Source organism: Perissodus microlepis, chromosome 12 (assembly GCF_051167445.1).
Source record: "Perissodus microlepis isolate ML-2025 ecotype Zambia chromosome 12, ASM5116744v1, whole genome shotgun sequence".
Taxonomy (NCBI): domain Eukaryota; kingdom Metazoa; phylum Chordata; class Actinopteri; order Cichliformes; family Cichlidae; genus Perissodus; species Perissodus microlepis.
The window spans coordinates 30,718,392-30,745,555 of record NC_140472.1 but is presented as its reverse complement, the minus strand read 5'-3'; the positions used below and the strand labels follow the sequence as shown (position 1 = coordinate 30,745,555).

The 27,164-nt window shown below is 38.9% G+C and overlaps 2 protein-coding genes across 3 annotated transcripts; one reads left to right on the top strand and one right to left on the bottom strand.

Moving 5' to 3' along the window:
* Positions 1-74: 74 nt before the first annotated feature.
* On the bottom strand, positions 75-2,885 carry LOC146376602 (retinol dehydrogenase 14). The gene is made up of 4 exons (XM_084945805.1): positions 2,474-2,885; positions 2,042-2,284; positions 1,328-1,630; positions 75-496 (listed from the first exon to the last, which is right to left on the bottom strand). The coding sequence occupies exons 1-4, from the start codon at positions 2,592-2,594 to the stop codon at positions 237-239; spliced, it is 927 nt and encodes a 308-aa protein (XP_084801931.1). The 5' UTR covers positions 2,595-2,885; the 3' UTR covers positions 75-236.
* Positions 2,872-26,078, top strand: susd2 (sushi domain containing 2). 2 transcript variants are annotated; one of them, XM_084945801.1, is made up of 14 exons: positions 2,873-3,284; positions 3,430-3,628; positions 3,962-4,110; positions 4,371-4,722; positions 5,517-5,718; positions 6,230-6,315; positions 6,414-6,682; positions 7,225-7,368; positions 8,146-8,298; positions 8,784-9,035; positions 9,781-10,059; positions 10,350-10,526; positions 18,912-19,008; positions 25,135-26,078. In XM_084945801.1, exons 1-14 carry the CDS (start codon positions 3,188-3,190, stop codon positions 25,184-25,186), a joined length of 2,508 nt encoding a protein of 835 aa, XP_084801927.1. In that variant the 5' UTR covers positions 2,873-3,187; the 3' UTR covers positions 25,187-26,078. The 2 variants fall into 2 exon arrangements, with proteins under 2 accessions (XP_084801928.1, XP_084801927.1); XM_084945802.1 differs by lacking the exon at positions 18,912-19,008 and having other exon boundaries at positions 2,872-3,284.
* Positions 26,079-27,164: the final 1,086 nt, after the last annotated feature.

Below are 27,164 nucleotides of genomic sequence, written 5' to 3'. Positions count from 1 at the left end.
AGTCACTGATTCATTAAATGAATATTCATGTAAAAATGCAAGAGAAATAAGGCAGAGTAAGTCTTCCACAAAAATTTGTGTTTGTAAAATAAAGTATTTTACTTGAAATACACAAGTACATAAAAGAGAATTTACAAAGCAAAATGTTCACGAAAACATAACAAAATCTGCTTAAATAATATAGAAAAAGACAAGAAGGGGTGGGGTCATTTCAAAAGTGCCTTCAGATTCCTCAGTTAAGCCAGCTTCACCAGTCTCTCACTGGCCTCCCACAGCTTTTTGGCCACACCTGCATCTTTTGCAAAAGGACGGAGCACTGCAGGTCGGCAGTCGACGAAGTACCCCCCGCTGTGTTTGGCAGCTTCATCTGACACGGCACAGTAGATGACAGTCTGAGCTCCAATCTCACACGGCACAAAAAACATCCACATGATCACCTGCATCAGCATCCGGAACAGGAAAGAGTAGTGGCATGTCCAGCTGCTTTGCACAAAACCTGGAGTAACATAAAAATCCAAGATATGAGGATAATTATTAAATTTTTAGGTCTTTAAATAGTTGAATGACACAAGTTTGTATTTTTGCCTCTGTACATCACTACAATGGATCAAACAGTCAAGATGCGGTGGAAGAGTTTGGTACTGTTAATTTCAGCTGTCATGCATGGTACCATTTTTTTCCTCAACCAGGTAATTAAATAAAACGAAAAATCATAATCTCCTATACTGCTATTCTCTCTAAATGGTTTCGTGAGCAAAGGTGGATCTGACTGAAAAACCATGGACTATGCTCATGTGAAACGTGATTCATTAATAACACGGCAGACCCAAACGGTTATCCCAAAGCAAACCCTGCTTTATTGCCTTCTCTGACTCTAAAGAAACCATAATTTTAAAAAAAAATCAACTGCATGTTTCATTCAGTAAGTTGTGAAACTTGCACTTGAAACCTCAACAGGTTGTTCAAGTCATAGATCAAGAAAGGTGAAAAGTTTTTTCTCAAAGACTAAGCACTTCTTTTTGCAACCAGGAGTCGCCCCCTGCTGGCTATGAGAAACAATGCAGATTTAACCACATTTAACATTGGTCTCACTTTTCAAAACCAGAAGAGACTTCCCAAATATTGTATAAAAAGGAAGGGGAGAGGGTGTTTTTCTTTTTACAGTAAAACTGCAAGCTCTGTTAGGAAAATGTACCTCTTGAAGGATAAAGATGGAAGGGTAAAACAAAATCTCTTTATAATTTTTAACCATTCTACCTCAAGGCAAATTGTAGAAAGAAGACATAATAAAAACTAATTAAAGAGAACTGTTGATAAAAGGTTTTACCAGGGTGCACAGCATATGAAGTCACTCCTTTCCCGTCAGTGATGCGAGCCAGTTCCTGACTGAAGTAGATATTAGCCAGCTTGCTGCGGCAGTAGGTGAAGAAGGGAAGCAAGTTGTAATTGAGGTCCTGGAAGTCCAATTTCTGGTATTTGTAAGTGGAGCATGTGAGGGTCACCACCCGGCTGGGGGCACACTCCTTCAGGCGAGGAAGAAGCAGGTTGGTTAGAAGGAAGTGCCCCAAGTGGTTGATGCCAAAACACATGCTGAAGCCATCATCCGTCCAGTCAAGGATGCTGGGCATGCCTGCACAAAGAGAAAGAAAGAGATCAAAAAACAATGAGATGGTGAGGCAGGAAACAGGTGACTATAAAATCCTGCTGCTTTTTTTTTTTTTTTTTTTTTACATACAGTGTAGTTATAACACAGATGTTTATGACAATGTGTGCTGGGAAGCATCTGTAGGTTTAAAGTAAAACTATCAGTCTACAGTCTGAATAAGCTTCTGCTGTCACTGCAAACTTTTCTATGCAGGATTTTCTGCACGACATCAGCAGCTTGCTTCTTTTAGATCCGACATGGAAAAACAAACCTAAATGGCGTAAGCTAATCAACTCCAACCAAATACGATTTATTAAAAGGAAATAGTTCCTATTCTATATTGCTTTTGATATTGTTTCATAGATCAAGAGACCTAAATGTGGTTGACACACTCACCTGCATTATTGATCAGGATATCAAGCCTCTTCTCTTTCTGGAGAAAGTTCTTACAGAATTCCCTCACTGAGCGCAGGTTGGCCAGATCCAGCTGCATGTGAAGGACGTTCAGACTGTGACTCTTTAACTTGATCTCTCTGACGGCCGTCTCGGCCTTGTCCGGGTCTCTGCAAGCGATGACGACACGGGCGCCTCTCAGTGCCAAGGCAACAGCGGTCTCCTTACCTATACCTGAATTACCACCTAGGAAAAGTGATAGGACATTTATATATTAGCGCTTATGTGAAATCTATTACTGTAACCCAGCTTGGAATAATCTAAGTTTTATTGTAATATTATTTAGTATTTTGACTTCTATTAAAAACTTAAACCCCACTAACACTGCATCAACAACAAAGCTTACAAAAGGTGTGTGCTGCCCCACACATTTACCTGTTATAAGAACTGTTTTACCATCAAGTCTTTTCAGGTCGGTGAAATATCTCCTCTTTTTCATCCATTTCAGAATGAAGAAAAAAACTAAAGATGCGAGAATTGTGTAGAGAACATACATTTCCCAGCGAGCAGTCTCACCGACACTGATGTCTTTAACCAGCTGATGATGCTGCTAGCTGGTTAGCTTGTTAGCTAGATGACTGAGCGCAAAGTCGCATTTCCCCCCGTTATTCCGACATTTGGGTTCGTTGTCGCGGTAAACGTAGGAGACAGGGGATGAAGCAGGACGAATTTCAGACACAAATATAGCTTAATTCAATACAACAATCCAACGCTGCCCATTTCAAGTCATTTGCAGGAAGATGCGAGGTGTGCGCATGCACGAACCGCTCGCCCTAAAATCTCGCGAGTTTATGCGTGGATAAACCCATATGTTAGTGGAGTGAACCAAGCACGAGTTAACGGTTAAAGTTGTAACTTTAAATAGCTGAAAATGAAATTAAATACGTGACAGTGCGAGTTTTGGGAAGAATATATACATTTTGTTGGTTTCCTGTAGGAAAAATAAATAAAAACGTCAGACCTTAGCGTCTGTTAATCAGTACCTCGTGATTTAGAACTGTTACTAAAGTCGAATACTTAATTTTGTTTGCTTCCTCAAATGACCTTTGGCAGACTTTCAGCCAAAGATGGTGTAACACAGGCAGGAGCATGAACGTTATTTTGTTGTCCAAGCTAAAGATGAGGGGAAACTTTAAGATATTTTGTCTCAGTGGGCTTCTTATTGTTTTCTCATATAACACAGCTGGTAAGTCATTTTCAAAGTTTTTCATTAGACAGATAATCAGAAATTACGCGCACCCTGTAATGGAATGTGGCTGTGCTGTTGTAATATAAATTCGAAATATATTTTGAGGTATGAAGTGCAAATATTTGTTGTTACTATTCATTAGGTCAAACATGCAGGGGACGCTGTGGAGATGTACTGGAGAAGTGCTCCTGCCATGCCACCTGTATGTCTTTGATGAGCTGCTGTGCAGACTACAATCAGTCCTGTTTCCAGGTGATCCCTTATTCCAGCTCCATGCTGGGCGGAAAAGCGCTCAGGATCCTCGGATTGGACCTTCATCCCCATGGGCAGCTTCTCTGCAGGTGTGTTTTTGTAGTATAAGAGTGTAATCCTCAATTTTAAGGTCAGAGATATTTTACTAGGATTTAAATGGTATTGTGGGTAATTAGCCAGATCCCAGCAAACTGATGGGAAATGTGGGGCGGAAAGTGCTTTACCTGTGCTGAAAGGTGGTCTAAGATGTTAACATAGCTTACTAAACTGTGAAGGTGAAAGGTTTGGCGTTTATGTTTATACACTTAGTGTGAACGGAGGCTAAGGTTTGTAGTCAGATTTCACTAGTCTCTCTATATTTGTGTTTTCCATTTGAATCACACAGTTCTTGTTACTAATAAATTGTGTTCTTTTTTTTTCAGGTTTAAAGGTGAAATTTTACGTGATGGATTTATTGATGCTGAGGGCCGTGCATACTGTATTTCTCCTCTGTTGTATGAGACGGGTTGGATACCATTTGATGTCTCAACAGATGGCATTAAGTTTGACAGATCTGCACAGTATTTCTCAGGTAAGCTGCTGAAATATAAAGTTGTTGATGTCCTGTCTCTAAACTGATTTAGAAACTATAGAAAATATTTTAAGTGCTATTTAAAGAAGACTTTATTGCAGATACAGTATTTTAATTCCCACTTCCCCAACTAGATATTGGCCAGTGTGAAAAAATTAAATAATATAGACCCACTTTGCAATTATTCATGCTGCATCCAATACATTATTAAAACTGTTGCTACAACTTGTGAATTCCAATTTGTCGTGTTTAACTATCAGTCCATCCAAGTAAAGCAGATCCTGCATATAAAGTTACCCTGGTGAGTGCAACGCAGTGGCAATACTACGGCACGCCAAATGTGGCAGGACGACTTGAGTTCACTTGGAATAGTTCTTTGATCAGCGCAGAGAAGGTCAACATAGAGCTGTGGGGTTACAGAGAGTTTAAAGCAAAAGAAGAGACAAATGCATCAGCCCTTTTAGAGGCAGAGCTGCGGTATCTGTATTCTCTCGGAAGAAATCTGACCAACACTGGTGCCTTCAGCTTCATCCCTGAGCCCAAAGAGGACTACTCTGACTGGGAGTTGGGCAATATCCGCATTACTGCGAGTTCTAACGTGGAAGGAGCAAGGTATCTATAATACATATCAGGCATTGGACATGTCATATTTAAACATTATTTTGTCCCATATTTGTAAAATCTTGCTATAATGCTAACAATTTTGCATCCTTTTCATAGTTGTTAAAATTCTAGGAATACGGTGAAAAAATGTGAACTGAAACTATTATGCTAATTTCAAGTTCTGTATTGTTATTCTTGCAAGACTCCCATATCAAAATAACCTTTGTTGTTATACTGGCCATCATTTGTCATGACAGCTCCTCAGTCTTTAAGGCCATCTTAACCCTTTCTTCTGATTGGCAGCCCCTCACAGGCAAAAGATTTGAGCAGCAAGTGGGTGTGGCTTCTGTACTTACAACCAAAGCTCTGTGACTGAAATGGAGAAAAACATGTCTGAAACAAAGAGGCTTAGCTTTTTTTGCTCAAACTTACGCTGACCTCAGTGTTCAAAACTGTGGCCATATTTATTATTAGCATCCACCACTGAAACAGTGTACTTATGAACATGGATAAGAATAAGAGGTTCATCTTAAACGTATGGTTTTATATCTGTCAGATATCAGAAAGAGGTTATTTGGATTTAATCTGATCATAAAATGTGCCTGGCTTTAAAAACTTAGATTTAAGGTGACTGTCTTTGTAATAACCAAAGTTTTTATTTAAGGTTTGACATTTGGATTGATTGTAAACCTTGTCTACAACCCTTCATCATTGCAAATGTCTGCTAGCATCTGAAACACGATGATCTACTACTGTTTTCTGTTTTTGTTTGTACCAAAATCACAGTTTTGTTTATAACACAGAGATGTACAAGGCCTCTGGAGTGGAGGCCACGTGTTGGCCTGGCACCTGGAGCAGGCTTTCAGAGAAAACTCTGCAGCCTGGGCACACAATAAGTGTCTGAAGTGGGATGTCCTGGAGGAAAACCTGCCAAACTTCCTGAATGAACTCATCGACTGTCCTTGCACACTGGCTCAGGCCCGAGCAGATACAGGCAGGTTTCATGTGAGTACATGTACCTCAGCGAATCCTCAAATAATATCTGTACAGATTGTGTGTCACATGGTCAGATACAGTAGAGCATAAGACTCCTGTACTGGATTGCCTTTCTTCAGTTGTTCTAGACTGAAGTCTACATACCCTTACCCTTAGTAAAAGTATATTTACATCATGTCCTTAGGGATTAATAAAGGACTGTGATTCTGATTTACAGCTTAAAAAATCCCAACTAAGAACCTTTATTGTTCTGAACTATTTTTAAAAGGAAGCTGTTCTTTAGTATTCTCAGGGTTACGGTTAGTAAGGCTAATAAGGGTGGAAATTAAAAAGATAGCAGGGGAGGATTTTGGATTTTGTTCTCCTGTCTTTTTGAAAATATTTATAATCTCGTTCTGTTAAATTGTCAGTCTGGCTGATTTGTGCCTCTGTAGTGGACTGCGAGGGTAATATTGTCAAGACCTGTTAAAGATTTACACCGGTCATTGCTATTTATTTTCCATCCATTTTGGTGTTACAGACTGATTATAGTTGTGACATTGAGAGGGGGAGTGTGTGCACTTACCACCAAGGTTGTGTCCACTGTGTCCGAGCAATTCATGCCAGGTAGGCGTGGCATAATCAAGAAAAAATCAAGTTTTTAAAAATGTAAAATTGAAATATGCTTTTCCTTTTTATTGTGATTTTTGTTTTATTATTTATAGTCCCATCCATGGATCAGGGCAGCAGTGCTGCTATGACAGCACAGGTGCTCTGGTGCTGACTGGAGACTCAGTTGGTGGAAGCACCCCAGACAGGGCTCACGACTGGGGCTCGCCACCCTACATTAAACCCCCACGGGTGCCAGGGTATTCCCACTGGCTTTATGATGTCATGAGCTTCTATTATTGCTGCCTGTGGTCGGACCACTGCCATATATACTTAAAACGTCGACCTTCAAGTGGGTGTCAAAACTACCAACCACCAAGAGCAGGTGACGACTCTTCAGTCAAGTCACATGTCTTTATTTAATTCATAGATTGGAATGAAAAGCGGGTATCAAGACCTGATAAAACCTTTTTTATTTGAGTCTTACATCAGAATTATTGACTAGTTAATTTTGTTGTTTAACTTCAGTAAGTAAGTCAGCTATATAAAAATGTGTCTTATACTGCATACTGCAGTAGTAAGTATCTTTTTTTTTAAGTCAAACATCCTTATTTATTGCTAAAATAAATAGGCCCACAGTGAGTGTTTGTTAATCTTTATCCAAATACTTCTGTCTTCCTTGAACCTTATAATATATTCTGCAAACGGTCATTAGAGCAGCAGGTTACACAAGATTGGTTTACAGGTAAAGTAAATGAATGACAGAATATTGCTGAGAGTTAAAATGTGAAAAACAAAAAACTGACTCCATCTCATTAGTTTAAAAACAACATCGCAACCTCTATGTTGATATTAGAAAAGCTCTGCGAGAGATGAGAAATAATTATGTTTGTGGGCATCGCTGCTTTGTTTCTCAATGCCTCGCAGGTGTCGTCCTCGGGGATCCACATTTCATAACGTTCGACGGCCTCAGGTACACTTTCAATGGCAAAGGAGAATATTACCTTGTGTCGTCACCAGCAAAAGGCCTGAGTGTTCAGGCCAGAACAGAACAGGTGAAACTTAAGAACGGTGAGTCCACGTTTGAGGTGAATGGCCTGTCTGAATCCACTCTTTGATCCCCATGGTGTGCCTCTGGAATTTGCCCACGCATACTGACGCATTCTGTCTTGTTTTGCTTGCACTGTTCCTCTTAATTTTTTACACACTGAGAGGAAGCAAACTAAGCCCCAAGTTTAAGAGAATGCACTAGTGCTACAAAATGACAGCCTTGTTTTTTTACTCAGTGCTTCTTAGAGTCAGATGTGTTGAAGAAGAACAGATGTTAGCTTCGTTCGTTAGAATTTTTTCCAAGTCATTATATAAGAGCCATGGGCCAAGTGACTTGGAAAGCCAGATGCCATTAATAGTCCCCTCATTAGATCAATGAAGACAAACATCTGGATTATTTGAAACGGCAGAGACTTAAAGTCAACCTTTATTTCCTTTTTTTAAAAAATACATTTATATTATTACTCTTGTTACAAATAAGAGTTAGTAAGAGCCAAAATCTAAGGCCCTCCTGAAACGCACCATGTTTTTTTTTCTACTCTTGGCCCTGTCTGATGTCATTAAGAGGGACTGTCCCAAATAGGGTTCTAATATCTTAAGCACAGAGTTCTGACTGTGACCACAGGAGCAGAAAAAATTGCTTGTTTCTGGCAGAGGATGAAATGAGTGTTTGTACCGAGACCCAGCATAAGATAAACAAGGAGCTGTAAATTATGTTAATTGCATGATAGGTCCCCTTTTATGTTGACTTCAGAGTACATAATGCATATTTAAAATGTAATTATGTCCAAAAACCAGGTACTTTGGCCAAAGCCACACGGCTGTCGTCAGTGGCTATGAAACAGGATGCATCAGATGTCATTGAGGTGCGTGTAGCAGGGGCCCATCTTCAGGTGCTGAGGAACCAAAACATCCTACCATTCACTGAACAGAGATGGATGGACCTGCATGGTGAGGTGCTTTAGATTCTCCTGACTTGGTTAAAGCTCTGATAAAAATCGTTCCACTTTTATTACCCAAAGTTACAGCAAAAGAAGGATCTTAATTATTAACAAAGTAACTTTAATAAAATAAAAACTCTGATTTTGGAGGTGATCTTTTGTGACTTCCTGTCATTACTGTGCATTCCTCCAACAGTTTATTCACTGCTTTTTGTTCTCATACTTTTCTCATGCTTTCTTGCTTACATTTTAAGGATTGCCTGTTATGTGATGCAAAGCCTGCAGACAGTTATTGTTTAGGATGATAAAACACAAGTTTTTTAAAATTTAAACCATGTCTTGTGTTGCTTTAACTATAGTGGCATCACTATAGTTCAGTACTATTGCAAAATGTGACTTATACATATTTTAGTTGCTTAGTTTTTTGTTTTATTATTACATTTATTAAACTGGAACCGTTTGTTATAAACTCATGGACGAATCTATGTTTTCTAGGAGTGTATGTGTTCAGCCCCAGTCCTGGGAACGTGACTGTAATCTTTTCCTCCGGTGTTGGCGTGGAGGTTCGTCTGTATGAAGGAACCATGGCAGTGACCGTGCTGCTTCCAGGAGAGTTTTACAACCACACCCAGGGTCTCCTTGGCTCAATGAACTCTGACCCATCAGATGATCTGACCATCCAACTCGGAGAAGTCATCTCCTCAGCTGATGCCACGTTGGAAGAAATCTTTACCTTTGGAGCCAGCTGTAAGTGAGAGAGCCTGTTGTTTGTGAAACAGCAGAAAATCAATCACATTGAGCAAACGCTGACAACCAGTTATCAATCGAAAACACTAAATATGCTTATGAATCATTTTGTTTTTGCGAGCTCTTTTCTGTGTTTACAAAGGCAAAAGGTCATGGGGAATTTAAAGATTTGCTAATAATCCTCACATCAAATGTTTTTTTTGGCGTTTTAATAAAAGGACTACATATTTGGCTCAATTTATGATAAATATTTTGAGAGTGCACAGAAGGAGAACATGCATGTTTTAAGTTAGCCTTAACAGATTTTAGAGAGTGAGCAAGTAAAAGCACATAAATTGGTGCTTTTCAATTGTTACAGATCCTTAAAAACTAGTGAACAGCTGACATACAATTAACCGGTTAACTGATTTCATGTGCTGTTTTAACTGAAACAGACACTCAAAACAAAACGACAGCATGTATTTGACTCTGCTCTGGGTTTTTTACTTGCTTACATATTGTGTACTTCTAATTCTTTACTTTTCATACCACATTCTAGAAAATAATCAGTTTCATCCAAGGTTTAAAAATAGTTGTTTTTTTATTCAGAGATATGTCCCCTATATGTAACAGACCTTTAGCTTCACCATTTATAAGCCGTTTTGTTAAGTCCTAACCTAAATGACAGTGTGTAGTAATTTCACAAATATACTTGTATGGTTTTTGTTTTTTAACCAATGAAAATATTGTGTGTTTCTGCCCATAGGGAACATTTCAAAGAATTCCTCCCTTTTCACATATGATTCAGAGCACCTTTTGGATATGTATAATATCCCACCGAGCCATGACCCCACTTTTGTTCCAGCTTTTTCTCTACCCGAGAGCCTTGATGACCCTTTGGTGGCAGACATGTTGACGATGTGTTATGGAGAAGGTTCACAGTTTTGTAAATATGATACCCTGACGACTCGGGACCTCACAGTGGGAAATGCCACACTCAAGGCCTACCAGAAACACCAAGCCCTACTGCACGCCCTGAAACCAGGTACCACAGGAAATAAGAGGAAGCCTATTCATATGTAGTTTGTGATTACATGTTTATTCTTACTGTTTCATTTTAAATAAAACTGAGTATCTGAACAACACTGAATACCAGTGTTGTTACGTAGAAAGGATTATACATCACATTATGCCATAAGAAAACCTAATAAGAGAAAATATTAGTTTTGGAAATTTTTTTATAGTCATACGTCTGAAAGTAACCCTTTTTAACCTTTTCTTTAGTACTTGGCAGAGCACAATGAAATGATAGTTTAGTGTGTTATTCTTCCTTAGTGGTGTCTTGTGGCTGGCTTCCCACACCAAGGAATGGGAGGAAGAATGGGACTGATTACCTGGAGGGGAGCACTCTAAGCTTCGTCTGCAACAAAGGCTGCATAATGTATGGATCTGCAGAGCGCACCTGTCTGGGTGATGGGACCTGGACAGGAGATCAGCCCTTCTGTATTACAGGTACGCTCTAAAAGTAAAGCCATAATAAACAAGAAGCTCTCTGAGAACGCAAATCTCTGCCGAGGCAGGGCACTCTGTGGGCAGTATTCACCTTTAATCGAATTGAAATTGTATAAATTTCTTGTTTTTATACACACTTTAAGAAGTTTATAATTTAAAAAAAAATCTAATTTTGATGGATTTTTGACCCCACTCTACACCCCTGCAAAATTTGATCAGATATCATGCAAAACTTTTTGAGCTATCATGTTTACAAACAGATTAATGACATGCGCGCACACACACACACACACACACACACTCACACACACACTCTAGTAAAAGTATATCCTTCTTGGCGGAGGTAATGAATAGCTTTCTCAGTTCGGTAAAATGAGTTCAGCGAATATGAATGTGAGAAAAGCAGCAATAATATGAACACATATGATCCAGTACTATATAACTATTGCAGACATTATTAATGAAAATCTCCCCTTCCAAGTGATTAATGAGCTGGGGTTTTTTTTAAGACAAACAAGTGTGTTGATGATCTGAACAGAATCACGTGCATTTGATCAATTTTTTTTATGTCTTTAAAGATGGGAGATGGTGGATATTTCAAAACAGTTCCCATTGGCAACAGAGTTCAGTGCCACATGTCTGAAAAACATTTAGAAAAAAAAGAAGTCCCACTTTCTTTGTGATAGATTCCATATCTCAAACTCTTTGTAACTCCCTGCCAGCTGAGTCTTGTAGCATGATGTATACTGTCATTGGCACTGAAGTATAATATAATTTAGACTGGAGGGAAAAATGTGAACGCTGTAATTTCTCTGTCAGTTTAAACTTACATGTTTCATGCTCCACAATTGGTAGCAGCTTCCTCTTGAAATTGAGATGACTGGTGAATCTCTTTCTTGTCATGCAGTCTTTTGGACAGCAAAGATTACATAGACTTGGCTCGCGGTTGCTCATGCAGACCTTCAGTAACAAAGCCATAAACGTCTGAACCTGAACAGGCTCGGCTTTGTGTCTGTGAATTAGAACCACCTGGAACCATCTAATGCTTTCATTCATCACCTCATCTAAGAACTCAAAATGAGTATTGTAGTTTTAAGCTGATGCCATCAGATGGCAGTATTTCCAATTGAATACTCTTAGTGTGGTCAGTACCAGTTCTCCCAGTATGTCAAGATTCGTACAGCATCAGAATTCATTTTGCAGCCTGAAAACCAGAATGTTTTTTTTCTGGTAACTTTAACAGAGTTTTTATTTTCTATGCTCTGAAAAAAGCCTCACACATATGCACAGCCAAGCTGTTGCCAATTAAAATCATTTTAATAACGTTTTTTTTTCTTTTTGTTTTGCCTTTTTTGGCTCTACAGACGTGACAAATGTGTGAGCATCAGTTTATCTCACAATGTTATATTCACGCAGTACGCCCTGTTTGTTTGCATACTGCTTGTAATGCATGTACTTTCTGTAGTATGTGTGCAGTATATTCTTTGTAACATCAGTCGCAGTGTTTATGGAAGTAAAAAGAAAGTGAGCTGGAACGCAGGCCCAGTATAATGTGTTTGTGACAGAGCGGGTTAATGCCTCATTTTGTGGAAATAAATGGTTGGTTTTAAGAAAACAACTGGTAATGACATAGTAATTATTAGTATTGCAGTTAAATTAAGATTTGATGAAATGGTGCATCTGAGAAGTGATGAAGCAGAGAATCGAAAGCGCTTAACTTATGATCCACCTCTGCTTTCGTCCTTTCGTGGCCTCACTCCTGCCCTCCATCCTTTCCTCGTTATAACCACAAACACAGACTTCCTCTTGATAGTGATCGGGGATAAATGAGCTTCACTGAAAAGATTTGGAGTCCCTTGTAACAAACAGCTTGGTACAGCTGGATACAATTGATCCAAACTCAATTATTAGCATATTGGTTTCATAACGTGGTTATCTAGAGCAGAACTGTTTAGAAATGTTTGTTATTAAGCCTGGTGATATCTCTTTGTTTTTCTCTACATCTGTTATTTTTCTTTCTTTTCACAGTGATCTCCTTTCTGACTTTTTTGCTAAGGTTTCATCTAAATTATTATTACATTATGCATAATTGGAAAATACCATGCATATCCCTTTTCTGACTACTTGAACTTGTGCGACTGTGATGGATGACTCTCCTTCAGTGTGTCAAAAACTCAATTTGAATTTTATTTGGGAGAAGAACTTTTGGGCCTTCAATTGTCACAATTAGGATTGGTGGTGAGCAAAGATTGTGGGCGAAGAGCACAGTAGTGCTACTGACCCCCTGGGGAGAGAAGTCATGCTGTGAAAGCTTGCAAATGTTGGAAAAAATGACAAGAATTCTCCCGGTCAGGCTCCTGACCTGATGGGCTGCCTGTGGCCTTAGACACTGTGAACTTTTCCACTGCTGAAAAACTGCTGGGTCATTGCAGTAGAGCGGTGATGTTCATCAACACTAATGTCAAGTTAGTTTGAAACAGGCTTTATACTTAGTTGAAGTTTTGGACACATTCCTGCTATACTTCTCATCTCTTTATGGGCGCAGAGTGCGAAATTGTTGATTGTAGCTTGTGCTGTCTCTCTGACAGATAGGTGCACAAATAAACAGTCATATTCTGTGAGGTAGTGCTTTAATGTGACCGTTCTACACGGGCGTACACACACACACACACAAAGGTGGGCCTTTTTAGCTATGTGGCAATGATTATATTTGCTGTGGCACTCTCGTTACACAAATCAGAGCTAACAACTGCAAACATGACCTGAGGTTCGGAATGGCAGGTGTTGCATGAGCTGTTACCTCCGCCATTCGAATGTGACCTCTAACCAAGTAAACATACTAAATACAGACAGAGCTGGAGACGCCCTGGTGGATCTCGCCTCCTCCCCTTAAATGAATCACTGCAGCACGATGTGCAGGCTGAACAGTTGCAGAATTGGAGTCACAGCTGAGATGAAAAGGCTGAACAACAAATGTGACCACATCCAGTTTGACTTCTTCTCTGAGTCACTTTAATGAGTTGCTGCTGAAATGTTGCCTGCTATCAGCAGAGGTGACAGTAAGTCCTTTCCATCAAAAATGGATCTCTGTATGAATTTTCCCATCACTAAACTCCCCAGCTATTTGAGATGGATGCTGTACTTGTCGGCGTGCTTTTTTAGCCATTTTAGATTTTAGGTAGTGGTGGTGCAGTGTGTTGTGAGGATAATGTTAATATCTTCTGCTGGAAAGATGGGAGTGTTGGAGAAGTGAAGGTGGAGTTTGGACTGAAAGTCCTCTGAGTGCTTTTGATCTCACGACTGACAGGGCTGTGAGAGACTTACAAGGTTATAGAGCTTACTAGCATTGCTGTGCCTTGTCACGGTCTTCTGAAAAACAATACCCCTGGTTGAGTACCAAATACATACCAATAACAGGTTTGGCCCACCTTAATGGCCTTATAATATTAATACAGTTTCTTGCGTAGAGGGGAAGAAAGTGATTAAAGGGAAGGTGACAGCTGCCAGAAGGGGATCGAGCAATTTTCATAGGGAGTAGTGACGTGGGTTGCAAGACAAAGCCTCACTCAATTTACTCGCTGTGGTTCTCTCTTAGATTCCCCTGAGATAGTGCAGCGGAGCATTGAGAGAGAGGCAAAAGTGGTTGGTAAATTCAGGTTGCGTAGGAGAATGAGAATTGAAATGCCAACCAGGGGCAGCTCGAGACCTTAAAACCAGTCATGTTGCTCACATTTTAGTGTCTTGCTTGTGGCCATTTCTGTCACTGAAAGTCTCTACTTGATAAATTCCACTTAGCAGGCTTTTTCACCTCTGTCATATTTTAATTTTGAGTTCAAGTTACATTTAATTCAAATTAATTCAACATTTAATTAAAAAATGAATACAAGAATGTGAAGTCAGCAGTGTTGAATGTTGTTGCAAGATTAGGAAACATTTGACATGTGTTGTTTCACACTGTGCTGAGCAAGATTAGAAGAATTGCAGCAAGTACTTCATATGGCCTTCACACTGCATTTTTCTAACTGTTAGTATCATACACAGTAGAAAAGATGGACGTGTACTATTGCATTACCCAGTGGTTTGTAAAGTCCTGTTACAAAGCCACAGTTTGATTATTTTCACCTCAGCCATCTTGATATATAGAAACCAGATGTGATGAGTGCGGTGGATCTGACTGTGAAACTTCACAGTTATTGATTTGTGACTGGCAAGTGACGAGCAGAGATGGGCAAGTAACACATTACTTGTAATGCGTTACTGTAATCCGATTACTGTTTTCAAGTAACGAGTAAAGTAAGGGATTACTATTGCAAAAACTGTAATTAGATTACTGTTACTTTCCTGTAAGCACGCTGCATTACTGCGTTACTAAAACCGTGATTTTTTTTTTTTTTTTGCGAGAGTGTCTCATGACAGTGACGTAAGCGAGTGCGACGTTCGTGACAACAGCTGTGTGCAGATCAACAATGGATAATATATCGAGTGCGGGAGAGAGTATGAGCGTGCAGCGTTTAAAGCGTGGAAGTACTGACCTTATTTTGAGTTTGATTCCATAAAAAGTGACAAAAACATTAGCGTCCGTTGTGCGTGGGAAGAAAACAAATTTTTACAGTGAAAAAAATCCCCTAAACTTCCAAGCAAGCACCGAGTGCGCTACGACGTAATGGGAAACTCACAGAGAAACTCGCGGATTCTTCAACTGACCGCTGCGGCACATCTGCACCAGGGCAAACCTCCACCTACCCCACTCCTGCTTTGCAGGTGAAAATAGAGCAACAGGACCGCTAGTGTTTGATTTTATTTATTTTCTGCTGTGTTTTACTTGCAAAAGATACTTTTCCATTTGATTACATTTTATATGATGGATTATGCAGAAAAAGTAGAATTGGGCTGAAAGATCTATCGCTTTATCACCTATTCAGGTTGTAAATCGTGTTTTTAAAAAGTAACTAAGTAATTAATTACTTTTGAAAATGAGTAATCAGTAAAGTAACAGGATTACTTTTTTGGGGAAGTAATCAGTAATTAGTTACTGATTACTTTTTTCAAGTAACTTGACCAACACTGGTGACGAGTCCACCAGCATGAACAGATAAGCCTCTTATGACTCTTAGAATGACCATAATTTACAAAAATAACTTATTGTTCTATTCACACATGTCACAGACATTGTGGTGGATGATCTGCTTCAGCTCATCTAAGAGAAGGTGTATAAAGCGACAAAAAGGTTAGGGTCTGCTGATGCACAGCACTGGTATTTGCCTTTTCCTTAACCAAATAAGATGCATTCAGATGTAACGTTGCCATTTTTCACCAGCTTTCCCCCCTGTGCTGCCGTCATGAAGACCAGATCACTTCTGTTTTTTTTTTTGTGTCCCGTTTGGATCTTTAGCCATCAGAATTGTTGTCTTAAGGCCAAGAAAGATGCCAAGCAGATTTATTTTACCAAGTGGATCATCATGGCCTTGCCATATTGGTCCATTTGATTGACCTTTATTATAATTATGAATTTACTTCACTTCTGGTTTTAAAACATCCACTTGCATGGAGCTCATAAGATATTTTTACTTACTGATTTTTCTCCATCTTCATCTTCTTCATCTTCTTTACCTTCTCCAACACTCAACACTGAGTTTTTCTTTTAGAATGCAATGTGTGCTTTCACCTGCTGTTTCTAGTATTTGATGGACAAATAAAATCTCATACTTGAGTTATTGAAACCCTAGTCAACAAAACAGGTTAATAATTATTTTAAAAAACAGTGATTCTTCTTTAGATCTAATGAAAACCTCTTTGGAGGTCGCCATTATGCATGAAAAACCCAGACAAAGGAAAACAAAAGAACCATTTCTGTTTTGTTTGTGTGTTCAAGGCTTTATTTTCAAAGGAGATTTTGTACCAATCTGTATTGTTACTCTGTAGCCACTGATTTGTGCAATCAACATCTACTTCACAATGCTAAGTAGAGAAGAAAATGGGCAAGAAACGAGTACAAATGCAAGAAATTGAGGAGTGGATGTAACATAAATATATTTTAAAAATTCTGTGTTAAAACATACACATATGCTGTAGCTGTCGATGCAACTACAACTACAACTGCTGTAATTTTGTGTTCAAAATTACATTTTTAAATGCCAGATGATTGACAAGCAGTGTTGTTAGTTAGCGCCTACCTTACTTTTTGTAAGTGTGGTGATGCAATGCAGGGGTTTTTTTTGTTTTTAATTTTGTACAGGGAACCTATAATGACAAAAGTTTCAATCATATACATGTTTCAAATTCCAAGAATATTTGCACCTGTCACAATAAGTCAGGCAGGTTGAGAAGCACACAGATGGCGACAAGAAACGTCTTTGCTATTACCAAGGAGAGAAAAGTCAACAGAATGATTTTGAGATGGTATCAGCAATGACAGAAAAAAAAAAGGAAAACCCAGAAACGTATCTCTATGTTAAGAAAAGCATTAAGAACATAGCTCAAGGGTGTCCGGGTGTGTTAGCGACTAGCAATTTCTTTCAGAGATAAAGACAGAGGAGTGCATTTTAATCAGTCCAAACATTATGAACTCAGAAATATTCTGAGGTTGAATTGATAATATGTAACATATAATTTCATCTGTTTTCACTGTAGGATAGGTGAAGCAGGTGAGGGATACTCTCTGTCAAACCCTGTGATATTTATCATGTGTTTATTTCATCTCAGTGGAAATGTGATGCTTTCAACCTGAGTGCTGTTGCTCACTGTGGGTTTATTATTTGATCATTGAAGTTTGAGTGGACTAACCAGATTGATTTTAATGGTAAAGATTATAACTATACTGGGAGCATGTGGAGGACTAGCATTCAGTCGTTGTGCAGAAGTTTGATGTCAGTCCTGCTGCATCCAGATCTGATCCATTCATATTAACACAGAGTAGTTTAGAAGCTTGTGAAGCTATTAGTACATTGTCAGTGCGCATCTCAGTGTAGTTCTTTATTAGCTTTAGTTCTTGCTTGGTTTTTTGTTTTTTGTTTTTTTTCACACAGCTGAGGTTATTTTTAAGGACTAGCATCACACTTAACATGTGCTCAAATTAAGAGTCAAATAGAAAGTCGTACAGTTCATTTGTGCTTGCCAATTCCCAAAGGAACATTTTAGATTTTTTAATTTAATCACAGTGTCACCTAAACAAGTGCGCACAATTTAGAGTCAAGTTATTTTTTTTTAAGCCAGGTTTATCATTTTAGTTTTGTTTAAGCCCGTTGGTATGTTTAAAAACTGCTACACTGCCTAGTAACTGTTGCTTTCTGGCTAATTGGCCAATCATAATTTTTTAATATTTTATGAATTGGTTTAGATGAGAAAATACCTGCGATTTGTTTTTTATATGAATGGCATGCATAACAAAGTAACTCGTTAGAACAAAATGAAACAACAAGAAGCTTTCTAATATGAGCACAGTGTTTGCCTGTTTAGCACAAAGGAAATTGTCAAATCTGATGATTCTCTTTGGTTCATATTCACTTTTATACTGACTCACCATGCCAATGTTAAAATTCATAGGACAAAGTCTTTTTAATTCTGTACTTTATGTGTCTGTAGACCACTTGGCACTGTCCACTTGGTGCATTTATTCTTGTCTTGCTGTTACAACGGTTACTAACCCCTTCATTCTAGTTATTGTAATAAAATGTTTTGTATATCCAGTTAAATAATAAAGCTCAGGGCTTCAGCATTGTAGCGTATTTTCCTGTTGTCATTTTCCTCTGTATACATACTGTCATCAGTTCCCTGCTGTAAAAATAAATACACTTTTTCAGTGTTAATATTACCAAAGTCTTTGTAGATTAAGTGTGCCTGATATGTCACACTAATGTTGAAGAACCAAACTGTCAAAAAGCAAGTGAGGGACTTTTATATTCAGGGATATTCAGTGTACCAGTTGGATGACTAATAGATTTTTAACACTGTGAGCAAAATTTATGTTGTGTGGGGAAAGAGTACTTTCTTTTTTTTTTTCTCACCCAAAATCACCCTGAGCCTGACACTATTTATAGTGCTCACCAGACTTATTTGTCTGGTGAGCACTATAAATAAATCTTATACTACTTAATAACCATTTATGCCTCTGTGTGTGCTTCCTCGGCCACTCAACCAGTCCTTGGATACATAAATGTTCACTATATATGTAACAGTTTAGCCAAAAAAGGACTTTAAGTCATTCATCATTTGTCACTGTTTATAAAGTTTCTAAGCTTGTGCTGAGATCTTAAAACAAGCTCACTGTTTTACAAACTCTTGATGTTGTTGATACTCCAAATAATAAAGTTGCGATGGGTGCATGACTGTTCTGAAGGATAAATAGTTTATAGCAGTGTTTAACTACATTCTTGTGATTTCTCACAGACGATAAAGTGGGCTTTGTTCTCGGTGCTGTTGGTTCCCTCTTAGCACTCGTCACTGTGGGAATAATAATCAGTCTACAAAACAGAAAACAAAAAAGGTGAGATGCTCATGATTTGCTACACATGAAAATCAATATTTTTGTGCTTATGCCACTAAAAGTAATATAGGACACAAGAAATATAAAAAAGGTAAGTATGGCAGTATTAGGAGTCACAGTGCTCTTCACAGCAGTTAACATGATTAACTTGATTGATTTTCTGTTTCTCTTAATTAGATTTTTTTTATGAAAAGATGAATTCGCATTTTAGGTACAGTGTTGGTATCCAGCAAGTTTTATTATGTGTTACAACAGTAGGTTTATGTTTATAGTGTGAAAAAAAGGTAAGATTACCTCACTAAAAAGTAAGAGTAAATTAAAGAGCATGTTTCTACTCTACCAGTATTCAGACTTTATTCTTGATGTCTGATTAATTTCCTTTGAAAGTATAAGATGACATGTATTGTAGTTCCTAAATATTCCTTTCTATTGTCTCTGAGTCTATTTAGAGTTCTTGATTTCTTTCTTCTTTTTCTGTGTCCAATCTGTTCTAGCGTCCGTGTTCTGTCTTCAGTGTCATCATGTTTGTTTACCTTCAGTCTCGCTAGTCTGTTATCTCTGTGTTTACTCCTTCCCTGAAGCTAGTTTTGAGTCTGGAATCTGGGTCTCTCTGTCTGTTGGTTTCCTGTCTTATTTTGATAGTCTCTCATCCTGTGTGCACTGAGTTAAGTTCTGCTTGCCCTGTTTCATTAGTCTGATTTAGTTCACCTTCCTGATTACCTCATGTGTATATTTAAGCCCTTAGTTTCCTTCTGTCCTTGTTGTGATCTCTTCAAGCTCCGTCCGGTTGCCCTCGCACACCCATTCATACAACCACTTTCTTATCTGTGCTTTTTCTGCCTAACATTTGCATATATTCATACTGTGATGGATCTGTTGGAGAGCAACTTGTGGTTAGTATTTTGCCAAAGGATATTTAGTATGCAGACGTGGATAGAATCACCATGACCTGTGCTACCTGCTGAGGTACAGCCACTTCTCAGGCATGCAGCATGTCCCCTTTATCACCACATCATGGGACCAGACAGCATTCTTGTTTCATAAATGCATTTTAGATTGAAAAAAATACACGGGATAATAATTTATTTTTTCTGTCAAGGTTGCACAAAAATTGTGTCCACTGTATTTTACCAACTGAATACTTTAAATTTGCACTTGCAGTAAATTTAATATAGCCTGAGCCTGAGACCCTGCATTCTCAAATGGGGCTTTTGGTTTTTCAACACCTTGTAGTTGATTGTGCTCTATAGTGTTTTATATTTGTTAAGCCATGTAAGGAAATTCTGACTTTCTGTCCTAAGAGAAAGCTTGGTTTGTATACTTATCAGATCCAAGTAATCACAAGCTGACAGCAGAAAGCAAAACTTGGCTCTCAGGATGATAATGCAGAGAAAACACTGCAGCTGATCAGTAAGATAAAATTACACTAATAGCAGATAACATACAGAATACATGCATGCATGTCTAAAAACTATGGTTATCTCTGATCTGTGTCTCTCTTTCTGTGTGAAGCAGCAATGCCAAGGTCTCCTCAGGTCAGGCACACTGTGAATTAAGACATAACTATTGCCTTGTTTTTGTTTGGTAGGCCTCCAGCCATAGCCACCCATATATCTTTCACTCAGTCTTTGATGAGATTATATGTTTGAAGTTGGAAGTTCTTGTCATCTTGTGCAAACTGGTACATAGCTAGAGGTCCTCTTTCCCTCTCATTTCCTCCCAAGTCACCTTTTTGCTGTGCTAGCAGAGACATACAGATGCAATGAATCCCACCTGCTTATTTGATATTCAGCATGTCCCAGCCTTCTAAACGTTACTCATAAATTTTCTTTCTGATCTGATCAAACCCATATACCCTGCAGAATCATGCTTATGACTGCAGTCCAGAGAAACAAGAGGCTAATAGTAGTGCTTGCTCCTGGGCATATACAAGCAAATTAAAGGCCTGTTTTATGGCCTCGTAGATTTCATTTGGGCTTTCCCCCACTATAACTACGGCAAGGGAGGGGAAAAAAGATGGATGTTGGGAGTCAAGAGCCGCCTCCCGCTTCCAGCATCACTTGGGGCAGGGGCTTGATGAAACTACTAGGTTTATAAGTCATGAGGGCAGGGAGCGCGCACACCTGCCCTCTCTTCTTGAAGTCTTGATCATAGGAGGCCAGGTGCAAAAAGATATGATGAGTGTCAAAAGGTCTGCAGATGTGAGTCAGGTGATCTCACACATACAGCATGCTGGTACACATACTGCAATTGGAGACCTAAGGTGCATACACACTAGAAAAAATACAAGTACGCTTTGAAAATTATGCAAACTTAAATTGATTGGTTAGAATTCCTTTTTATTGAAAAGAGCGGAATTTTAAATGATGTACAAAATACTGAGCCAAAGTAACTGACCATGGCTTAATTTATCCATCAGTAGAGAGTTTTCTCACTGAAAATAATTAATCACTACAAGTCTCATCCATGGTGGCCTGTTGTTATAGCCAAGCCATAACACTGTTCTTTACCACACAAACATTAAAAACCACATCACATATCCAGCATGCTCACACTATTAAATTAGTGATTTGAAGTTAAACATTAACAGTCCTATGGGTCTTAGCACTCACCCATGTGGAACTGTCAAAATAGTCAAGTATATGTTATTAAACAACTAATTCTCAAAAAAAGCGCAGAAAACTTTTAAGTAAATCAAATTATAAAACTAATAGAAATTAGGTTTAATTAAACATTTAATTTAAGGACACAGATTGTTTGTTTTATAGCAAATACTACTAATAATATAAAAGTTTTTCCATATACAGTAGCCCAAGTGTGTTGAGACACCTTATACATTCACATGCATGAAAAGTCTCCTACCGACAAGTGCAGACACATCGATTCCTCTTCAACATCAGAAGCATATCAGGATGGAAGTAGCTGGGGTCTTACCGTATTTCAGATCATGTCTGGGTTGTGTGTCTGGAGGAAAGAAGCAGTGAAACTACACAGCTCTGTGTGTGCATGAGGCTATGTGTGTTTGTGTATACAGAGCTCCTGAGCCTCTGTTCCATGTGTCTTAGACCTGTAGGGGTACTTTCCACATCTAGGGTTACTTTGCAGGTTTCAACAGGTTGACTGGCAGCTCACCACAGTAGTAGGAAAGTCATTACACCATATGATGTGAGTCTGTGTTTGTGTGTCTGTGTGTGTACTGTGATGTCTTCTCCACTTCTGCTTTATGACACATCAAAAAGGTAGAGGGGTATTTGTCTGAATGTGGAAAAGGGTTCAGAATAGATTTAAGGATTGATGTGGGAAGCACATTTAGAAAAGAGAGGTAAACCGTCTCAACACCAAATGGTAGGAAACTCTAGTGTCTCACTTATGCATCTGAAAATATGACTTAAAAATATCTCTGAATTTAGGAGGTTTCTTCTCTGCTTCTCATCATGAAATTTTAATCACAGTCCAAATGTTGACATATCTAAAATGACTGTCAGTATCCCATTTGGACACATCATTAGGTGCACCTTGCTACTATCTGGTCTTTAAGTCTGACATCATTAGCCGTTTCTGGGTCCAAACTCCTCTTCAGGTCCCAAAGTCAAACGAACACTGCCAAATCTCTGAGAGTTACAAACTGTATAAATTCTTTCATCTTTAATAAAATGATCAGTGTGGCTGCTCTACCAGGTGTAACAATGAAGTTTAACATCCAGGCATCCATGCAAACAGAATTTATTAAATTTAACAGAGTTAGAAGTTAGCAGGAAGTTAGCTCGCTAGTTTCCACCTCAACATAACATACCATGTTCTGACTGAGAGACTGAGAGAAGACAGAAAACTAAACAGTAGTGACGTTTGTAGGGTTCCTGAAGTTGGGCTAGCTGGTATGTAATGATGTGCTACGTGGTGGCTAGCTACACAGCTATGTTAGCATAATATAAACACATTAGCACAGTGAAGCTGGAGGATGAATGCTAACTTTTTTTCCACTCGATAAAAGTTAGGGACAAATGGAATTGCATGGCAGGATGCTGTAAACGGACCAAACTTCAGTCAGGAGAACAACTGAGATAATCCATCCACAATACGAAGTTAGTCATTAACATACTGCTGCATGGGCTGCGCTGTAGTTACATCATAAGGTTTTAAAGACTGAGCTTTAAAATGAATAGTGGTAATAAAAACCGAGAGAGGCCGACAGTGATCACTGACTTTTTTAGGGACTTGTTCAGATTAAATATAACAAGATACAAAGCATTAAAACACGTTAAAAACACAGCAGCCTCAATAAATGCAGAGTAGTTTGGACCCAGAAGCAGGGTTCATATGTCATCACCGAATTGTGTCAGGACTGCCATATTTTCTGTGGCATAATTAAACAAGGAGTTGGAAACATTTCTTTGAGATTTTGCTGTAAATTGACATCATATTATCACACAGTTGGTGCAGATTTGTCAGCTATGCAAATCTCTTGCTCCAGCACATCTCAAAGGTTTGACTGAGATCAGTTGACCGTGGAAGTCATTTAAGTTCAGTGAACTCACTGTCATGTTTAAGAAACCAGTTTGAGATTATTTCAGCTTGGTACGTGACATGGTACGTATGATGGAAGCAGCCATTACAAATGTGTCCCTGAAGGGATGGACACAGTCAGGAACAATACTCGGGTAGGCTGTGGCATTTAAACAATGCTCAGCTGGTACTAAGGGTCCCATTATAATTGCTGTGCAGTGCCTCACACATCACACCATAAACCAAAGTTGATGTCAAACTGCTTGTCGCTAGCTGCCAATTTAGAAGGTCTTGCACCCCTGGATTGTGGTAACCCCTGCGTTGTGCAACCACAGCAGGTATACTGGGCCTTAAGAGGCCCGAAGTATGCCAAGAAATGTATGCCAAGGTCTCTCACACCACTACACAACTACTGCTACTAGTGTGAACTATTGATACAAAGCAAGATGGATCCATGCTTTCATGTTTTTCACACAAGATTTTCACCCTACTGTCTGAATGTTGCAGCAGACCACGCAACGTTTTTCCAATCTTCTATTTTCCAGTTTTGGTGAGCCTGTATAAAGTTAAGCCTCAGCTTCCTGTCTTTATCCGACAGCAATGTCACTCGGTGTGGTCTTCTGCTGCTGTAGCCCATCTTCTTTAAAGTTCCAAATGTTGTGCATTCAGAGATGCTCTTCTGCATCCTTTGATTGAAAAGAGTAGTTATTTGAGTTGCTGTTGTCTTTCTGTCATTTTGGAAGCTCCATTGTTCTGATGCTCGGCTTAAATTTCAGCAGGTCTGCCATTTATCACATGTACCTAACAAAGTGAAGGGTGAGTGTTTGGGTTCTTTTAGATTACAAAAAAATTGCTCAGATATTGCCAGCGCAGATGCTGAAATAATCTAACCCTGAATAACTACCGAAGTATGAATGGTGATCTGTGAATAGGACTTAAAGGATGGGTTACTATTTTATCAGATCTCCCTTAAAACAATACTGATCCACTCAACATCCACGTTTTTAAAACTAGGTTTAATCTTTCTGTTCTTCAGTAAACAGTTCTTTCGTAATGCCCTTCCAGTCATTGTAGGATCAAATCCAGTTTTTTTTAGTACAAGTTTCCTTCTTTTCATCAAGTTCAAATGATCCCAATGAGCCCTAAGGTCAAAAACCACCTAATGCTTTACTACTGTAGTTTATGTACCACAGAAGGCATAGTACAGTTTCCTTTCAACATTTATTTCCTTGTTTTGCAAGTTTTATAAAAGCTGCTTAATATAGCACCGTCAATAAGAGCAATAAAATGCTTTTATTATGAGCCGAGTTGAAAATAATGCTTGCCCTGATGCAAGGTCACCACACAATTTACTTGCAGTTAGTTTTGATTAAACAAGTGTTCTCTAGTACTTCTACTACTCCCATGAAGCTGCAGGAGAAACAGTCTGGAGGGCAATGTTTTTCCCCCCACAGTAACTTTGGAAAGATGACAATGATCATCTTTGAAATAACAACACACCCAAAAGGGATTTAGGATGAAAATGTGTGTTTTTCTTGTTTGTTGGTTGCTTTTCAGGTCTCACTGTTTAATTTTGTTTTAACAGTTTGTTCAGTGACTATTTTCTTTTGTCTGTATTTCCAGAGAAAGGAAAGACAAACCAATCCAGATGGTGAACCAACAGCAGCCTTGCTAAACTCTCAAAGTCCTTTTGAATTATGGATCAACCATATCAGCAATGGCCACAAATATGTTCAGAGCTGAGCATTTGGAAACCAACACACACAGTTGCACTACAGAATAGGACGGCGCTCTTCTCTTGACCTGTTGACCTTATCAAGAAAACCTGAGGCGTTAGGCTTTCAGTCTGTTGTTTGGCCTCATGTTTTTCTTCTTGTTTAGGTTGGAAAACCTCCAGGTTGTGGTAAATGGTGCATGGGGTGACGATTGAGGGAACTGAAGAAAAGGAAAAATGCCATGATTGTTTTTATATCCCAGTTTTGCATGACTGAACGCCCGATCTTTGCTAGAGAGAGAGAACTGTGTAAATACTACATGGACATATCATCATTACAATCAACACTCCCTTCTCCCATTCAGTTTAAAATAGGACCAGATGTGTTCAGACTCATGTCAAATGTGAAGTGAACCTGACCAGTTTTTGGTTGAAAAACTTTGAACTCTGTTCAGCCTACGTGTGGGCTCGTAGCCTTCAGTCAAACGAAGGGCTTTGCTGAGTGACTGATCCAGAGAAATCCGCAAATGTTACATAAAGGTCAACTTTTTGCACTCTGTCAACACTTGCTTTCTGAATCTTTGTGTACACGGAAGACGTTTGCCTTCAATGCTTTAAGAAGCTCTGTGAATTGTGGTTAATGTTTTTGAAATGTTGCCTTTAAACTAAACTAAACCTTACCATATTTGAACCTTAAACTGAAAATAATGCAAAGAAAGAAGCTTATTTTTATGGCAAATCCTTTAATGTGAACTTCTCCCACTGGAAATCTTTGAACAACATTATATATCTGTATTTGAAAACAATGATCGAGTATCTATAACTCACATAAAAAAAATCAATAAATCTAATGTTGTCCCATGGTTTTCTAGTTGTTTCTCCTTTATATGTGTACACTACTGTTTAGAGCTCAGAAATAAAAGAATCATCCATATTCACCCCAGCAGCACGCCTCATCGGACAGACCATCATCTCATGTTACCCCACGGTCTTCTCCTCCACTTTGAACCTGACTGGCTTCTCCTTTTCCAAAACAAAGCCCTTGGGGGGTAAAAGGAAACACAGTGACAGGGTCCCCTGTGGCTGATCTCTGCGAGTGATAGGTGGGGGTCCAGCTGGGGTAGAAGAAGGGTTTTTGTTGAAGGCTAATTGAAATAACCTGGCCTTCTGCACATGGAAGGCTTTGAAGTTTTTGCTGCATGTGAACGCTGTTTCCCGAATAGCAGTTGTGCAATGATGTATCTATTACTAGCTCCTGCAAACCCTGGCTATTACCGCTCTGCTATCCCTCAAGGACCCTATCGTTTTTCACATAAAGTCACATTAATGTTTCCTAAAAGCATAAATAAGTACACATGTTCCAACTTCCTCGACTTTGTTACCTGGTAACAGGTCCTGATACTCTTACAAAGGTCAAGTAAACCTCCCAGTGTGTCGATGTCTGGGGTCTTTCTGCACTATCAGCTCGGATTTGACTCACTTGCTGTATAATCTCCTAACTGGGTGCAAATTTCCCTCCTTTCATGTGTCAGTCAGTGCTTACAAGAGAGGCAATGGAGCAAGCCTGTTTGCAGAGTCAGATGCTGATTAATTGTGTATGGATGAAAGTAGAGGTTTTTCATCTCAGTGGGGGCCTGTTCTAACCCTCAGTGTTTACACTCGCCTAACATCTCAATAACCCGCCGTAATTAGTTCAATCATATTCAAACACAAGTAAATGCTAATGCACTCTGTGCAAGCTTGTTGCTTTCACGTGGGACTTTTCCCATTTCTCAGATCTGCTCTACATCCCTAGATTATGAGGAAAGACTTCTGAAGTGGCTTTTGGATGAGGCCTTTGTTTTGGGTGTGCTTTTTGTTTCATGTCAACTGCAGCTTTGCAGGTGTGCTTTGTCCCTTAACTTCTAATGCCTCGTAGCTGAACAGCACCTTCTGATGT

What these genes read in the sequence shown, in the direction of transcription:
- susd2 (XM_084945801.1), top strand. Translation starts at nt 3,188, where the DNA reads ATGAACGTTATTTTGTTGTCCAAGCTAAAGATGAGGGGAAACTTTAAG. An exon ending in GTCCGAGCAATTCATGCCAG is followed by an intron (nt 6,316 to 6,413) that starts GTAGGCGTGGCA and finishes TATTATTTATAG; the next exon opens with TCCCATCCATGGATCAGGGC. An exon ending in CTACCAACCACCAAGAGCAG is followed by an intron (nt 6,683 to 7,224) that starts GTGACGACTCTT and finishes AATGCCTCGCAG; the next exon opens with GTGTCGTCCTCGGGGATCCA.
- LOC146376602 (XM_084945805.1), bottom strand. Translation starts at nt 2,594, where the DNA reads ATGTATGTTCTCTACACAATTCTCGCATCTTTAGTTTTTTTCTTCATT. An exon ending in TAAAACAGTTCTTATAACAG is followed by an intron (nt 2,285 to 2,473) that starts GTAAATGTGTGG and finishes CACTTTTCCTAG; the next exon opens with GTGGTAATTCAGGTATAGGT. An exon ending in TATCCTGATCAATAATGCAG is followed by an intron (nt 1,631 to 2,041) that starts GTGAGTGTGTCA and finishes CTCTTTGTGCAG; the next exon opens with GCATGCCCAGCATCCTTGAC.